This window comes from Nerophis lumbriciformis, linkage group LG22 (assembly GCF_033978685.3).
Source record: "Nerophis lumbriciformis linkage group LG22, RoL_Nlum_v2.1, whole genome shotgun sequence".
NCBI classification, from domain to species: Eukaryota; Metazoa; Chordata; class Actinopteri; order Syngnathiformes; family Syngnathidae; genus Nerophis; species Nerophis lumbriciformis.
The window spans coordinates 19,020,337-19,039,101 of NC_084569.2; the positions used below are offsets into that span (position 1 = coordinate 19,020,337).

The 18,765-nt window shown below is 39.7% G+C and overlaps 1 protein-coding gene across 4 annotated transcripts in view; it reads left to right on the forward strand.

Annotated features, from left to right (window-relative positions):
* The first annotated feature begins 1,668 nt into the window (after positions 1-1,668).
* spag9a (sperm associated antigen 9a) overlaps positions 1,669-18,765 on the forward strand; it is a 48,644-nt gene continuing 31,547 nt past the window's right edge. For 3 of the 4 annotated variants that reach the window (XM_061974111.2, XM_061974110.2, XM_061974112.2), the window contains exons 1-5: positions 1,669-2,324; positions 16,506-16,626; positions 17,679-17,749; positions 17,829-17,917; positions 18,009-18,159. In XM_061974111.2, coding sequence (XP_061830095.1) covers positions 2,025-2,324; positions 16,506-16,626; positions 17,679-17,749; positions 17,829-17,917; positions 18,009-18,159 — 732 coding nt within the window. In that variant the 5' untranslated portion in view covers positions 1,669-2,024. The remainder of the gene's footprint in view (positions 2,325-16,505; positions 16,627-17,678; positions 17,750-17,828; positions 17,918-18,008; positions 18,160-18,765) is intronic. The other variant, XM_061974113.2, reaches the window with a different exon arrangement.

Consider the following 18,765-nt stretch of genomic DNA (forward strand, 5'->3'; position numbering starts at 1 on the left):
GTTTGTATTTAGATTATTTCCAACTTTCAGAAACTTGCGTAGAGACAGCGCCTATAGTCGCAAGATACCTTGGGACAAGACCCAAGACCCACAGTCATGAAAGGGTGACCTGACGGCTAAGGTGCCCTCATGTTATTCGGGAAAAAAGACAACACAATAAATCTACCTTTAGAGATAATCGAGAACTGAACATAAACTTTTTTTTAATCTTCCCTTTTACTAACAGGCTTATTCACTATGCCCTTATACCATTCTGTGTGATGGGCTGTTGTGTTGATAATAATCAATGTCCATACTGCAATAAAATCATCAACGATTAATAGCGAATATAAACAATTGTAGCTGGTTTGGTAATTTGATGTTGTTTACAGGATTTGAAGCAGTGACTGTATTTTACTGTGCCCTCCTTATATAAAGCAAATGTTACTAATGCTAAGGTATTTTGTTGCAGATAAATCAGGCCACGATAGTCAGTGGTGGGAATTCAGTGCCGAAAATGCAAACCATGTTTTTGTTTGCATCGTCTCTTAGGATTGCAACAATGTTACATGCAAAAAGAACACATTTGCAAACCCATTTATCCATGTTGTATACGGTTTATAGTCATTAGGGTCAGGGGTCACTTGCAAAACTTACAACCATTTTTTTCCCCACATGTAATAAAGTGTATGTTGCAGAAACACAATAAAAATAAAGAGCTTGTAATGGTAATGATTTAGTTTATTGTAAACGTGTTCGACAAATTGACAATAAAGAACATGAGTTGCACTCACACAGTTCAACATGTCTAAAAACAAGTTCCGAAGAAGCACTGCTAATTTAAACCTTTATCCAAGTCTCAGCAATTACTGATTCGGTTACAAACTGTGTTTAATATATTTTCAATTGTTTTACCATGTTCCAATATGGTAAGAACAAAAATAATGTGTACTGCAAGGTTAGCAGATCTTATTCAAGAGTAAACACTGACCATTAAAAAAAATAGATATATATATATATATATATAACATATATATATATATATATATATATATTTTATATATATATATATATATATATATATATATATATATATATATATATATATATATATATATATATATATATTGAATTGAATTGAAACTTTTATTAGGAGATTGCACAGTTCAGTACATATTCCGTACAATTGACCACTAAATGGTAACAGCCGAATAAGTTTTTCAACTTGTTTAAGTCGGGGTCTACGTAATCAATTCATGGTAACACACACATATATATACATAAAAAAGAATGAATTACAAATAAACATTATTCTGTATTTATCTGTACAGTAATCTATTTATTTCTATCTGCACCTTATTGCTCTTTTATCCTGCACTACAACGCACTAAAGTTTAAATTTGAATGACAATAAAAGGAAATCTGAGTCTAAGTTTAAAATATATAATACAACACAAGGAATAATAATGTATTGCTGACACTGTTGTGACGTCATGGCGTGTCGTCACCAACTCAGCTGTTGTAATGGTGCATTCACGGAGACTCGGAAAATAGTGAGTGCCTTGCGAATGGAAAAGCCACAACTGTCGGTCATTTGTATCCAACCGTACGGGAAAATATCCTTATATATTTTTTGTGTGTAAAGATAACACCCTCGTGTAGACGTGGAAGTAAAATACTCCAACAAATAAATTAAAACGACTATTTTTCAAAATAAATTAAGTTTTTTATTGGATACATTTAATGATATAATATATTTAGGGTTTGTGTATAGATGTTATGATTCATTATACGCGATAATAAGGATGTTTTTGTCCGTAAGTGTGTTAGAACGCGAGGATCATGTGAGAGTCCTTGAAGGCATCACGGAACAACAGGAAAAAAAGAGGAAGAGATCCACGTCGTCGCCTCCCGCATCTTAGTGGTCCGGTCCGGTCGAGTAATGGTCTCGGTGTGCCCAGTCATTCCAAGAAGCGGATAAAGGTGTCCATAGTGGCGAGGAAACGGGAACAATACTTGCTTTTCGTACGGAGAGGACTGTAAAAATGGAGCTGGAAGACGGAGTAGTGTACCAGGACGACCCGGGGACATCAGCGATGATGTCTGAGCGGGTGTCGGGCCTGGCTAACTCCATTTACCGCGAGTTCGAGCGGCTCATCGGTAAGTATGACGAGGACGTGGTGAAGGAGCTCATGCCGCTGGTGGTGGCCGTCTTGGAGAACCTGGACTCGGTGTTCGCGGAGAACCAGGAGCACGAAGTGGAGCTGGAGCTGCTGAAGGAGGACAACGAGCAGCTCATCACCCAGTACGAGCGGGAGAAAGCTCTGAGGAAGCACGCAGAGGAGGTGAGACCAGTGGACCCTCGAATAAACACACAACTATAAATAATGGTATTTATTCCACGGCGCTGTGGCGTCATGTGTTTTTACTATGCTAGCACCAGTTAGCTGCGTATTAACGTGCACATGAGCGGGCAGCATCCCGGTGCAGATGTAAACAAAACAGTGTCATGCTAACAGTATGCTAAGCTTAGCTTTGCGAATCTTGTAATATCCAGTGCCAGTGAACGCACCTGTCGTACAAGCACACCTGTTAACACGTCATTAGACCGTGAACGCACCGCGTAAGAACTCCTGTGAGACCGTGACAGGCGTGACTCAGCAGTTTAGGCCATTACTGAGTCAGGTGTCCCCCCACAACCACTAGGGATGGGTACCTTTCACATTTGAACCTGGACGGTACCATTTCCAGGTACCTGGTAATCAATGCCAGTACTCACCGGCACTAAGTGTGTGAATGCTCCAAAGCATTCACACACATGGTTTTCTAGACCAAAACTAATCTATTTAGTCTTATTATTCAACTTCAATTTATAATTCTTCGTCTCCAGATTTTGGTGCGCTATACCTTTCACATTTTTCACCCGATTCAAAACGTTCCAACTTCAAACTGTTCAGCCTATTCGGGAATCCCTGACAAATTCCAAAAATTCCCAGATTTCCCAGAATTCCAGGTTTTCCGGGGCATTTTTCCCATTCAAAATGAATTGGCCATTTTTCGAACTTCCACATTTTTCAACCTATTGAAACCATTCCACCTTCAACATATTCCACCATTCTGGAAATTCAAACTTCCTTTTTTCCAAGTTCAAAAAAAATTCCAGGATTCTCCAGAATTCCTGCTTTTCCATAGCCCTATTTCCGCCCTTTTTTCTGGCGACTACTCCTTCCACAATTTTCAACGCATTTCAACTGTTCCACCGTCCAAGCATTCCTTATGATCAGGACAAAAAACAAAGTTGTTTTTTGAACTGGAAAAAATCCCAGTTTTCCCAAAACTCCAGGAATTCCATAATTCCATTTCTCAATTCAACACGATACTACTTCAACATTTTTTGACTGATTTGAAAAATTCTAACACCAACTATTTCAACTCATTGAGGCCATTCAAGTTTTTTACCATTTTCAAAAAAATTCCTGCTTTTAATTAAGTTAAGTTAATTTAAAGTACCAATGATTGTCACACACACACACTAGTTTTCCTGAAATTCCCAAATTGTTTGGAAATTCCCATTGAAATCAATGGGACATTTTTCAAAGTTCTCCAATTACCACATTTTTCATCTGATTCAAACTGTTCCAATTTCAAAATATTCTGCCTGTTTGGGAATTGTGTGCTCTACTTCAACAATTCTAAAAAAAAAATTCCAGGACTTCAGCATAGGAGCATTCACACGCAATTCCTTCAGGAATGGCCTCTTCTAGTTTTCATTACTTTTGTGCATTAATATATTGTTTAATGTTTGTTTAATAATTTTTTTTTTTTATAACCTTAACAGTGAGCTGATAGTGATAACTGTGCTGTCCATTTGTTATTTCTTGGTTTCTTACACTTCTGAGTCTCCTTTGCAATATTATATGTATTATACTACAGGGCTCAAATTTAACCGTGGCACCGCGGCATTTGCCACGACCGCCCTTATCATTTGCTGTAATGCCCTAAAAATTTACCAACATTTACGGCAACAACATGCCGTGACCGCTCTTCACTTTTTACTTGTTAATGGAGTGGGGATGTAACGATAAACGGTATAATGATAGACAGCGGTAACATTCAAGATGGTTAGTGACACCGTTTAAATTTTTATTTACGGAAAAAAAAGCCGTCATTTAGTAATGCATTTTAGGCAACTGCTTTTTTCTTGAATACTGAAGTGCCGCAGAGTCTCCGCATGCGCACTTGAGCCGTTCGGCTCGGGGAAACTTGGCGGCGACTCCATGGACTTTGTTTTGAAAATGTTCCCTCCGAGCTAACGGAGCCGATTGCTTCGTTTCAATCGCTTCTACTTCTGTGGAGTCTCGGTGTGCGATTAAGAGCGCAAGGAGGAGAACAATATTTGATGTTGCAGTTTCATTTTGAACGTGCAGCTGGCGCCCTTCCGCCAGCTGCTAGGACTGAGGCCCCGTTTACACTAAGCCGGATAAGGTTATCCTGGGTAAATCACACCTAACCTTATCCGTGTCCACACACAACAATGCCACCGTTTAAGACTTCTGCCCCCCTCCGTCCGCCGGCCCAACGCGACCTAGTACGCATGCGTGGAAAAGTAAAAATAAAAAATCCATCTGCTCCAAGCTCTCCAGTAGATGACTTTACTTCACTGTGAATTTGTTATTTAAAAGATCTATATTGTAAATAGTTTGCTGTGCATTTTACATTTGTTTGCTGTGTTTTGTTTGCAAGTTTTTAAAGGCCTACTGAAATGCGATTTTCTTATTTAAACGGGGATAGCAGGTCCATTCTTTGTGTCATACTTGATCATTTCGCGATATTGCCATATTTTTGCTGAAAGGATATAGTAGAGAACATCGACGATAAAGTTCACAACTTTTGGTCGCTGATAAAAAAAAGCCTTGCCTGTACCGGAAGTAGCAGACGAGTAGCGTGACGTCACAGGTTGGAGCTCCTCACATCCGCACACTGTTTACAATCATGGCCACCAGCAGCGAGAGCGATTCGGACCGAGAAAACGACGATTTCCCCATTAATTTGAGCGAGAATGAAAAATTTGTGGATGAGGAAAGTGAGAGTGAAGGACTAGAGGGCAGTGGGAGCGATTCAGATAGGGAAGATGCTGTGAGAGGCGGGTGGGACCTGATATTCAGCTGGGAATGACTAAAACAGTAAATAAACACAAGACATATATATACTCTATTAGCCACAACACAACCAGGCTTATATTTAATATGCCACAAATTAATGAAGTGCATTAGTGCATTATATTTATTATTATTTCTCTAGTGACTCAAAGCGCTTTACATAGTGAAACCCAATATCTAAGTTACATTTAAACCAGTGTGGTTGGCACTGGAAGCAGGTGGGTAAAGTGTCTTGCCCAAGGACACAACTGCAGTGACTAGGATGGCGAAAGCGGGGATCGAACCTGCAACCCTCAAGTTTCTGGCACGGCCGCTCTACCAACCGAGCTATACCGCCCCTAATCCCGCATATCAAACACCTCCCCCCTCCCGTCCATATAACCCGCCAATACAACTCAAACACCTGCACAACACACTCAATCCCACAGCCCAAAGTACCGTTCACCTCCCCAAAGTTCATACAGCACATATAATTCCCCAAAGTCCCCAAAGTTACGTACATGACATGCACATAGCGGCACGCACGTACGGGCAAGCAATCAAATGTTTGGAAGCCGCAGCTGCATGCGTACTCACGGTACCGCGTCTGCGCATCCAACTCAAAGTCCTCCTGGTAAGAGTCTCTGTTGTCCCAGTTCTCCACAGGCCAATGGTGAAGCTTGACTGTCATCTTTCGGGAATGTAAACAATTAAACACCGGCCGTGTTATCCGGCACAACAGTCAGGGGGTGCATTCTACGGCGGGGGTGCGTTATCCGGCACAACACCTGCCGCAATACACCGCTTCCCACCTACAGCTTTCTTCTTTGCTGTCTCTATTGTTCACTGAACAAATTGCAAAAGATTCACCAACACAGATGTCCAGAATACTGTGGAATTTTGCGATGAAAACAGACGACTTAATAGCTGGCCACCATGCTGTCCCAAAATGTCCTCCACAATCCGTGACGTCACGAGCAGACGTCATCATACCAAGACGTTTTCAGCAGGATATTTCGCGCAAAATGTAAAATTGCACTTTAGTAACCTATTGGCATGTGTTGCAATGTTAAGATTTCATCATTGATATATAAACTATCAGACTGCGTGGTCGGTAGTAGTGGGTTTCAGTAGGCCTTTAAATTAAAATGTATCTCCTTTGAAGAATATCCAATGTTGTGGTATTTCAATTAACTAGAATCCAGTGTGCTGTGGGGCCCTATTGTAGTGAAGCACACCTGAGCCATAATGCATGAATCAAATCTTTAATCGACATGAAAAAGTAGACAATGCGATAAAGAACATTTTACAACAATTAAAACAATTAAGGGGATCTAAATATATATCGGTGTTTCCCCCCAAAAATGTGTTAGTTAAGGTGGTGGGACGGGGCGTCGCCCGGGATAGGCGGCCGGACGGGGAAGGGGATAGGTGGGTGGAAGGAACAGTGTAACTCGGCCTGTCGCCATCACGTCTCCACATCATCGCTGCTACCACAGCATAGGGGGGCTATAGACTACAGACTCTGATTACGTTGAACACATTGTTTATTAAAAAATAACCAAATAACAATATCTTATAATAAAAGAAAATATTAGAGAAGTAAAGAAGCCTACCATTTTTGGTTGTGTTTTCCGCTCCATTTGCAAAATGATACGATAATCAATATTTTTTCCGTTAGGTACAAACAAAACACAAAACAGTCCTAGTTACCTGAGATATTAAGTATGTCATTATTATGACTTAGTAAGTCAATATTTTGACTTAGTAATTTGAGGTTAGTTTGTCTAAATTGTCAGACGATTGCTTCTCTGATGTCTCCATCATGTCCAGAAGTCTCTTCTTTATATGGACATCTTCTTCCACTGCATTCAGCAACTTTGTCTCGATTGGAAGTTTTCGTTTTAGTCTGTCGTGCTTGTGGCTGTTGAGTCTTGCCTAGTGAAAAAAAAAAAAATGTATAAGGATTTTTACAAAATTACATTCAACAATCATGAATGCATTATTTGGGATAAACCCACTTTAGCACAGATGTAAGATAGTGACATGTTATTTACAACATGTCAAATGGCCCTCAACATCGTCGGGAAACAATGTGTGTCAATAAAGCACTTTGAGGTATTTTAATTTTGACAGAAAAAATAAATAAATAATGCAACTGTAGTTTTACTTAACTCAAGACTATTTCTTACAAGATGGTGTATAGTTAATTCCTTTATGACATATTTCTACTCAAACTCTCAATTGAGCTGTCCTGATACAGCATGTGCATGTACACACATTAGTACATGTAAATGTACATAACTTAAAAAATATCTCTCTCTATGAAAATGTTACACTAAAGATAAAGGCATCATGTGATAAAAAAATCTGACACGCTGATACTATTAATGAACAAAAACACAACTATTTGTCTTTAAATATATAGATCCAGAATATAGAGCATTTTTATTAGTTATTACAAATTAATGATGTCGTTGCATTCACACACCAACACTGCTCTACCAAACATAGTGAATAGTCATGATTAATAATTGTGATTTCTATATTGATAAAAATAATCTTACTTATTATTTTGTCCATAATCGTGCAGTCCTATGTATAAGACTTGACCTCATATATTAACACTATTTTTATCTATATGGACAAAAAGTTCAGTTACGTCTTATATCCAAAAGATGCCATCTTGCGAATTTTTCACATTTATTTTTATTTATTTATAGTATTATTTTGTTTCTGCCATATTACTTTGTTTATAATGCTTGTGTTGCTTTCATATGCACATTCAGTTTTCTACTTGAGGTACATATATACATTTTGAATGTGTGTGTTTTTAAAAAAAATTAAATTTGGTTAAAGGATTTCAGTAAAAGTAGTTTTTGTAAAGGACCTGCCAACTGACACAGTTCCACACACCGCTGTGCGAGAGGAATGCTCGCGCTGCAAAGACACACAATGGACAGAGAATCCTCCGTCCCACGTGTACCTTTCAACATGTGTGGACGTTCAAAAATAAAACATTGTCTATTTCGCAACATCCTTTTAAAATTTCATATAGCTGCTAAATGACTTAAGGGGCTGATTAAAACAAATTCAATTGATGTGTTTTGGTGACAGTTAATATTTTTTAGTAACATTAATTTTTTCACATAGAATATATTACTAACATATATCATATATAATAAGAACGTTTTGCAGTAGTGCAGCCTCTCTCCATGCACTTTCAGCGGTAAAAAAATGGTGTCAATGTTGATGCACTGCACAACTGCTTCTAAAATGCCCATAAAAAGTGGTACATGTCTCCTGCATGTTTAAAAATATAGCACAACACCACAGGTGGGAGCATGATAACATGACTGTGCAGTAAATGAGTGTCTCCGTGGTGATGCCCTGCATGGTACACACAAACTCCTCATTTAAATAAGGCGGTCTGCACCACTTTTCAATTGCACACACAATTTTAGTAGATCGCATGCAACATGCCCACTAAAAGTACATGCTATTTTACCGATTGCACACGCGGTTTAGCGTGAGGTATTTGGATCTTAGTAAATCAGGCCCTAACTAATGTACTTATTATACACTGCTGTTTGATTGTAACGTGCCTCTTGGTTGTAGTTGAAAAAATGGGGCTGTGCGCCACGTTTAGTTACCTTAAGGGGAACCCCCTATGAAACGTTAAGTATTAGCCGCTGGAGCAGAGTTAAGGACATGCAGGGCACCTCCACAAGTGTGCATTACTACCCCCGTGAAAGCGTACAAAACACCTCCATCCTACACAAGCCTGCCGACTAGTCCTTGACTAGCAGGTGTCATGACCAGCGATGGTGCTTAAACAACATCTAGAGAAGGTCTGCAACATTTAAAAGATTAAATCGAATAATTAGATTAGAAAAAGCTTTGATTTATAATCTGTGGCTTCTATTAATCGTTTAATGAGTGTAACTAATATAAATGGATAAAATCCGGATATATATATATATATATATATATATATTTATTTATTTGCTGTTCGTTGGCACACAGATCACGACACACACTACCACTCTCATGCACAGTATGCTCCACCACAGTGGCCATGTGTATTTCCAGTTCCATGCAGTCCACACGGTCCGGATTTGATCCATTTCTATTATTAAACGATTAATAGAAGCCACAGATTATAAATCAAAGCTTTTTTTAATCTAATTATTCGATTGAATTTTTTTAATGTTGCAGATATATATATGTATATATATATATATATATATATATATATATATATATATATATATATATATATATATATATATATATATGGTGATGATGTGCATTTATTACAAAAAAAATATTATTAACTATTATCTTTAAAATACACATTGAGGCTATAAAGGGTGTTTTATCCGATTACTAAAACAATCGAACAAAGTAATCGATGGTCGATTACTAAGATAATCAATATATGCATAGATATCCATTCCAGAGTGTGGTAACACTTCACTTTTCCATTAAAATATGTAAACCACAGGTGTATAAAATTTAGCCTGGGGATATTTACGGACTGCGGCTAATTTTTTTATGGGCCTGTGGCACATTCTGTAAACAGTATAAACAGGGCTGGGTGATATGGACCGAATTTGATATCGCTGTATTTTTAGTCCAAATGCCGATATACGGTATATTCCGGTATCTTAAAAAAATGTGCAAAGTGCTTAAGATTGCCTAAGTGTTTTATGGCTAGATAACCAGTCTTAGGGGTACTCAGATTATTTTTATTGTAAGTACTTACTTAACGTGTTGTTAATTCCATCCATCCATCCATTTTCTACCGCTTGTCCCTTTCGGGGTCGCGGGGGGTGCTGGAGCCTATCTCAGCTGCATAGGGGCGGAAGGAGGGGAACACCCTGGACAAGTCGCAACCTCATCACAGGGCCAACACAGATAGACGGACTACATTCACACACTAGGGCCAATTTAGTGTTGCCAATCAACCTATTTCCCAGGTGCATGTCTTTGGAGGTGGGAGGAAGCCGGAGTACCCGGAGGGAACCCACGCAGTCATGGGGAGAACACTTGTTAATTCTTGTAGAGTAATTAGTTAGCCGTTACTATGTCGAGGCAGTTTTGGTGAATTGTGTTCATTAACGTTAGGTTTATAGCCTCTCGCTTGTGCATGGGGATAGATGGAGCTTCTACTCGCTCACTGTGGTGAAGGCCGCTGGCTGTACAGTTTGAGACTATTCTTCAGCCACGGAGCCGCTACATTACAGTACCGGTAGGTTAGTATGCACGGGCTATGGGGAGAGGCACGTTCAAGCCGAGGAGGAGCTAAACATTTGACACTCTGAGCGAGCAGCAGAGAGGAGCTATCGCGAGCTGCTGTGCTAAGTCGCTAACCGAATTGAACAACATAAACAAATTAGATTAGTGTTAAAGTCGCTACAAGGAGTGATATAGGTTCTCAAGAAAATTTGTTTGCTGTAGTCACTCAACTATAGCCAAATGCAGTCGGTGACCCAAAGCATTGCATCACTCGTGAGTCGAGAAGTCAGCACAAGAGCCGCCATATTCTTTTAAAAAGTTTGTTGTGTTGCATCATTGTGCGTTACAAAAGCCTACGTAAACACAAAAGGGACAGGGTTGAGCCAAAGTGAATGCCCTGTGCATCGCCCGTCAGCAAACTGCCATTACAAAGGCACATCAAAAGATACCGGTATGGCGATATCGTCTCAAATATATTTCTAAAATATACTGGTATTATCTATAATACCGATATACCACTCAGCCCTATGTAAGTACAAAATAAATTAAACAAATAATGCAAAAAAAGTCATGTTGTAATGTAGCAATGATAATGATAATATATTTTATTTGTTATGCCCTTTTTATTTTAATACATCTTAAAGTGCTACAAAACAAACCAGTATTTAAAAAAATAAAAGCTTCAATATTAAAACAGATAGAATACGTAGACTAAAACACTATCAGTGAAGCATAAGAAACACAGAATGTTCAAAATAGTGGATTTTTGTTTTAACAGTGTGTCTATTTAAATAAATAAATGATAAATGGGTTGTACTTGTATAGCGCTTTTCTACCTTCAAGGTACTCAAAGCGCTTTGACACTACTTCCACATTTACCCATTCACACACACATTCACACACTGATGGAGGGAGCTGCCATGCAAGGCGCTACCAGCACCCATCAGGAGCAAGGGTGAAGTGTCTTGCTCAGGACACAACGGACATGACGAGGTTGGTACTAGGTGGGGATTGAACCAGGGACCCTCGGGTCGCGCACGGCCACTCTTCCACTGCGCCGTTAATTTGAGTTATTTAAAAAAAAAAATTCAGTGCATGTAGAAGTACTTTTTGAGCACATTTAAATGTTCATATCGTGGCTTCCCTAGCATTTGTAATGAGAAAAAGCTGAATTGTTGATGTTAATAATGCAAGGATGTGTACGTTTTTTGTTTGTTTGTTTTGTTTTTTATCTTTTTGAAAAATAACATGCACATAAGTCATGGCCAATTATGCCAAAGGTATGATGGTGTTAGACCAGTGGTTCTTAACCTTGTTGGAGGTACCGAACCCCACCAGTTTCATATGCACATTCACCGAACCCTTCTTTTGTGAAAAATAAAATGTTTTTTTTTTGTTTTGTTCAAATACACACTTGCAAATCAGATGGAAAATTATAGGGAACATTGTTTGGGGGTATCCATAATACTTAGACTTAGACTTTCTTTTTATTGTCATTCAAATGTTAACTTTACGGTACAGATACGCTCATAGGGAGAAGTTTTTATTTACACGATTGATTGATTGAATGAAACTTGTATGAGTAGATTGTACAGTACATATTTTGTACAATTGACCACTAAATATTAACACCCGAATAAGTTTTTCAACTGGTTTAATTAAGTCGGGGTCCACGTTAATCAATTCATGAGTCAGCTGCGGCGGAGGCTCTGCCGAACCCCTGAGGCCGACTCACCGAACCCCTAGGGTTCGATCGAACCCAGTTTAAGAACCACTGTGTTAGACAGACCGCCATCCAATTTTTCTCAAGACACTTTAAATACTGTAATGAAGCGTGTAGAGGACCACACTCCGTATACAAAAGAGTCTCATTCATCCCAGACAACAAACAGGAAGTAATTTTATATTCTTCCCCTAACAGGAAGAACCCTTGGAAAATACCAAGACTCAATGTGTCATAGAGGATTGACAAAAGGTGCAACAACATAAGATAATATATTTCAGTTTTTGACTTGGATGATGGCTCCAGTGTGTGAATAGGCTTTGTTCTAGCGTGTTCACTTTTATATGACAAGCGATGAGATGAAGGAGACTTAGACCTGCTGTCACGGCTTATTCTTGACTCAGGGCATTTGGACTGGAGGAACTGTGACGCTCAAGAAATGTGACAGCTAGATACATGGGCTCAGCAATAACAGAACGGATACTCAAGGAAGAGCAGAGAGGCAGGATATTACTTCCAAGTCATGTGATTCTTTGTCAGGTATTTAAAAAAAGGAGAACATTCTCCTCGCAGCTTGCATTTCCCTTTTTTGCCTTAAAGTTTTATGAAATCGATCCAATAATGTGTGTTCATATGCTGACAGTTAAGCATGAACACTTTACACTTTCTATTGACGCATGTAAACCATCTACTTCCTGGAGTGCCCATTGAATGGCCTGCTACTCTGTATATTTTAGCTGTCCAGTTTGCAGGCACACATGGTAGAGAGCAGCAATGTTATCGTCTTCCTCCTAAATTTTTTTATAAATGGAAGAAATATAAATAAATCTCAGTTCATTTTCTGTTCCTCTTTTACATGCATCTGCCAGTTGATAATCGCACTTCGAACAAAGGTTGCCACCTGAGTTTTTTTTTCACTTGTACTTAGAGTTTCATTTTTGAAACAGTCTTATTACTGTATTGGGCCTGGCTCTCTATAAAATGTTTTATACTTCACGGATGCAACAATGAACCAGTTGAACTATTATTGTTGATTAAAAATGTCACAATCATTTAATCGCAAAGGCTCCTATACCATGTGTTTCAGTCCTCCTCACTCGCTATAAACGGACATTACATTGGTATGTTATTTCCTGCACAATAGCCACAGAATAAAAATGAAGTTACACCAGCGATGTGCATGCTTATACATACCTATCGAGAAACAAGCAAGGATGCTACACAAGCTCCAAAAATGTTAGCACAACAAAGCAGCAAACCTTTCCCCCCCAAAGAATCATTGACAATGATGGCCCACTCATTTGCTAAACCTGCCAAAAGAAAGTTGTGGCTAAATGGTCTAATACGTCCAATATGGTGTCCAGCATTTGCGAGATCACCTCCCACTTTTACGTGTCAAAGTAAAGGTAAGACATAGTAACTGAGTTAAATCATGTTAGTGCCAAGTTACCAAATGAAGAATTGCGTTGATAAATAGTTAAATATAAAGTTGTTACTTACAGTCAGTAGCTTATCGTTGAGTCAGTTCAGTGTCAACCAACAGCAACTGGTGCGCCTGTCATCCGGTGACCATTTAACATAATATTGCTTCTTGTCTGTGTTAAATAAACTATAGACATTGTAAGTTAATATAGCAAGTGTAAAACACTAACTTATATTTTTAAAAATGAAAAAAAAACGCGTAGTTTATTACTCATGAGTAACATTTTTGCCTGGTAGATCAATAAAAGTTAACCTTAGCATTACATTAATAACATCCATCCATCCATCCATCCAGCCATCCTCTTTCGATTATCCGGGGTCAGGTCGCGGGGGCAGCAGCCTAAGTCGGGAAGTCCTCTCCCCAGCCACTTCGTCCAGCTCCTCCCGGGGGATCCCGAGGCGTTCTCAGGCCAACCGGGAGACATAGTCTTCCCAACGTGTCCTGGGTCTTCCCCGTGGCCTCCTACCGGTCGGACGTGGCCGAAACACCTCCCTAGGGAGGTGTTCGGGTGGCATCCTGACCAGATGCCCGAACCACCTCATCTGGCTTCTCTCAATGTGAGGGAGCAGCGGCTTTACTTTGAGCTTCCCCCGGATGGCAGAGCTTCTCAACCTATCTCTAAGGGAGAGCCCCGCCACCCGGTGGAGGAAACTAATTTCGGCCGCTTGTACCCGTGATCTTGTCCTTTTGGTCATAACCCAAAGCGCATGACCATATGTGAGGAGGGGAATGTAGATCGACCGGCATCACACAACGGATTGATACAGCGTCCGCATTACTGAAGACGCCGCACCGATCCGCCTGTCGATCTCACGATCCACTCTTCCCTCACTCGTGGTTAAGACTCCGAGGTACTTAAACTTGGGGGAAGATCTCCTCCCCAACCCGGAGATGGCACTCCACCTGTTTCCGGGCGAGAACCATGGACTCTGACTTGGAGGTGCTGGTTTCCATCCCAGTCGCTTCACACTCGGGCTGCGAACCGATCCAGTGAGAGCTGAAGATCCTGGCCAGATGAAGCCATTTACATTTACATTAATACAATCCATCCATCCATCCATCCATTTTCTACCGCTTATTCCCTTCGGGGTCTGGGGGGGGCGCTGGAGCCTATCTCAGCTACAATTGGGCGGAAGGCGGGGTACACCCTGGACAAGTCGCCATCTCATCGCAGGGCCAACACAGATAGACAGACAACATTCACACTCACATTCACACACTAGGGCCAATTTAGTGTTGCCAATCAACCTATCCCCAGGTGCATGTCTTTGGAGGTGGGAGGAAGCCGGAGTACCCGGAGGGAACCCATGCAGTCACGGGGAGAACATGCAAACTCCACACAGAAAGATCCCGAGGCCAGGATTGAACTCACGACTACTCAGGATTAATCAATTTATTATTAATAATACTTTTTGTTTGTATTTATTATTTAATACTGTTATTATAACATTATTTTACTGTTAATGTCTATGTGACTGTATACGGTATATTATTTTCAATGCCTAATATTTGTTAAACAGTGATTCTTACTCAGACTATAATCGTACAGTCAAAGTCTATAACCATTACATCCCGAGATGTGACACACAAAAGCCTGTTCTCACAAATATTGTCGGATTCTGTGCAACACTAAATTGGCCCGAGTGTGTGAATGTGAGTGTGAATGTTGTCTGTCTATCTGTGTTGGCCCTGCGATGAGGTGGGGACTTGTCCAGGGTGTACCCCGCCTTCTGCCCGATTGTAGCTGAGATAGGCTCCAGCGCCCCCCGCGACCCCGAAGGGAATAAGCGGTAGAAAATGGATGGATGGATGTACCAATTACACCTTCAGTAGTCCAATGGAAAAGTAGAAAATGCTATTTTTTTTTGGATTACTGAAAAAAAACAAAAAACAAAATTCTATATCATTTTTTAAAGAATTACAAGAATTGATGACATAGTGTGCTACATATTTTAGTACCCTGGTTTCCATATGATATATCTGCGTAAAATTTAACAAAAGAAAGACCGGCAAGGTGTTAGCAACCAAATCTATGTTTTGTGGGTACATGAGTCACCCAGTCACTTCGTGTTAATTAAAACCACATCAACAGATGCGTTATATTGACGACACATTTTGGAAAACTTTTTTGCTATTGCATATTTGGGCGCTATGCCTGCCCATTCATTAAACTGTAAAATTACACAATCGAAATTCATCAGACAATGTGGTCTTTTAGCAAGTCGTTCAAATTGTGAATATAAGAATAAAGAGCCCCATACCTAATTTCTCCACCCATGAGTTGGAAATTCCCTGAAAGAGAATTTGAATTATTTTCATGCAATTAACAACACAGAATCACTATCCAGTCCACCACTATTATTTCCAAGCCAAAAGCTGAGCAAAGCTGCATTGTTGTTGGATGCACAGCTCTTCAAGAACATCAAAACAAAGTGGATTTATTTTATTTACAGGGGCTCCAGACTTAGGTCAAATCACAGAGAAGCACTGTCTGCTCCAAGACTGAGGTCTGTGACTTCAGGACTAATCCCCTTCTTTCCCTCTGGTGTAGAAATACGATTCACGCTGTAGATTTCTGGGTTAAACTTTTATTTCAACATGAGCCAAGCTGTTTAAAATCCTCTTCGTACCACTCACAAGCTTTAGTCGCTGACCTCAAAAGGGACCGTACATCACTTCTGCTATTGCAGTCGAAGGGCCAGGTGATCATTGGCTAATTTGCATGGGAAATGACAGCCCCACATAACCGGCCACTCTGACCAGGGCTGTGTAGAGGTGGTTCAAGTGTGCTGCAATCCCTGATCCTTTGGGCTGTTTTAACTGAAGCCCGTCATAAGCATGATATTAGGACACCTTTGAACTGTGATATAATTTTATAACATGGCTCTTTAAATCTAATCATGCTGTGTTTGTGTGCATGTGCATGTTTGTGCGTGAGTAGAAGTTCATTGAGTTCGAGGACACTCATGAACAAGACAAGAAGGACCTGCAGAACCATGTGGACAGAATGGAGTCCCACTCTAGGCAACTGGAACTCAAGATCAGGAACTACGCTGACCAGAGTAAGTGCCTTCACTCAAATGCACAGATGTCCTCATTTTGGCCATTACTGCCACATTTATTTACAGAAAAATCGCAAATATCTAAAATTAAATTTGGTTCCAGTCGTATGCCTGGATTATATGCACACTCTTACACTTCCTTCACCAAGACACCCTCTTTGTTGCACATTTCGGGGAAGGAGTGTAATTGGATTATAGGATTTGTGTTATTCCCATCCTTGTAATGCGGCACTGCATCACCACCCTTCTTTTTGCTGGATTAAGGAATATTTTATAGTATAGAAAGTATGCTAAACACACAGTTCATGTATACCACTTTATAGCAAGGGTATCCTTATTAATTAGCTAGTAGCTACTAATTGCATTATATTAAAATAAATGCTACATTTGTGCTCCCATATAAATAGACAGTAACTCAGTGTTAAAGTGACAAGGGTTAAATTAATGATTTATAATGCATGCACATGTATCACTTTTATTTATTCTGTCATATCTGACACTTGCAGCCTATTACTCTTCCTCTCTCTTGACAAATAACTGAGCTCAAGGCTGATAATGCTACTGCATCTGAGATGTGTTATTAATCTTATCATTTCAGTCCACGATGGGTGTCCTTGAATTTTATGATTCATAAAAAATTATGAAATAATATATATAATATTAATATTTTATTTGATGGTATACAAAAAACAAGTGGTAAAAAATGGATGGATGGATGGAACATTTTTTTTGTAAAACAATTTGATTCATGATAGCTGTACAAAATGCCACGTTTGATGCCGTCCCACAAACATGCATTGTTTAATAACCACGTGTCCTTTTGCAGACCATCTCTGGAACAGTTCAGATAAATCTGTTTTTTGATAAGGCAATTTTTGTGTTTGTTGATATGTTTAACTTATTTGTCCGTGTGTCCTTGTCCACTGTATAAACAGTGTGTGTTGCGTTAAGGATGTAAACCATGATGCACGGTGGTATCTGATGTCATATGGCAAAATAGTGTAAATAAGAATTGATCCATGTTTAAAAAAATAATGATGTTCTTTGTATAGTCAGCAGGTTAGAAGAGCGCGAGATCGACCTCAAGAAGGAATACAACTCCCTTCATCAACGCCACACAGAGGTAAACGTCAAAGGAAAGGAAAATGGGAAGAAAGGGATCCTAAATTGTATTCCAAACTTGTTTGCTCTGACCCCTGTAGATGATCCATAATTATATGGAGCATGTAGAGCGGATCAAAATGCAGCAGGCTAGTGAGACGTCTGAGTCAAGCAGCGTTGGCAGAGTACGGTAAGTTGTCATTTTTACATTCACTAATTGTACTTCATTTTAGCAGTTTCTTTCAAAGATTCCCTCACGAGGAAATTCTCTGCCTCTGTAGAAGAGACCGTCCTCTTTCATTGGGCGTCTTTCCAACATCCGGTGGGGCATCTCTACTGATTCCAGAGGCACAGACGCGTGCAGAGACACCAAGCACAGAGGGCTGGAGGTTCACAGACAAAACACAACCTCGCTCCAACACAAGCATCCAGGTGGGTGCAATTGCTAATATTGGATAACCCACATGTTCAGAGCCATTTAACCCTCATATTAGTATGCTACTGCATATACTTGCAATCAACAGTTTTTGAGACATAATACCATTGAATGAAAATATGTCTCCAAACGCCAGACTGGTACTGTATATTTACGTATACCCAAGTAATGTATCAAATCCTCTATCTTGTGGAGTTTTGATTTTGATTCATGTACAAATAGAGACTCTTTGATAAGACCTGAGCATGCTCACATGTGCTCTAGCTGAGCTCTAACAAAGCCCTCTCTATTTTATCACATCCTCTCTTAAACCTCATGAATATGCAAACCCGTTTCATGTGATAATTAAATGAATCACAGTGATGTGCAAATGTCATTTTCAGGTTTGTAAGATGCCCTAACATGAACTTTGATGAGTCGGTGTGGTGGCAAGGTTGTTTTATCATCCTGCTTTCTTTTTTGTCATAAAATATGTGACATCCACTCTGTTGCAGTGCATGATGGGAGTCATTCCTCTGTGTGGCTCAAAGCCAACCACTAATGGAGAAGCGTGCTAGCTGTGAAGTAATTGGCCCTTATGTAATCATGCGCCGCTGTACGCT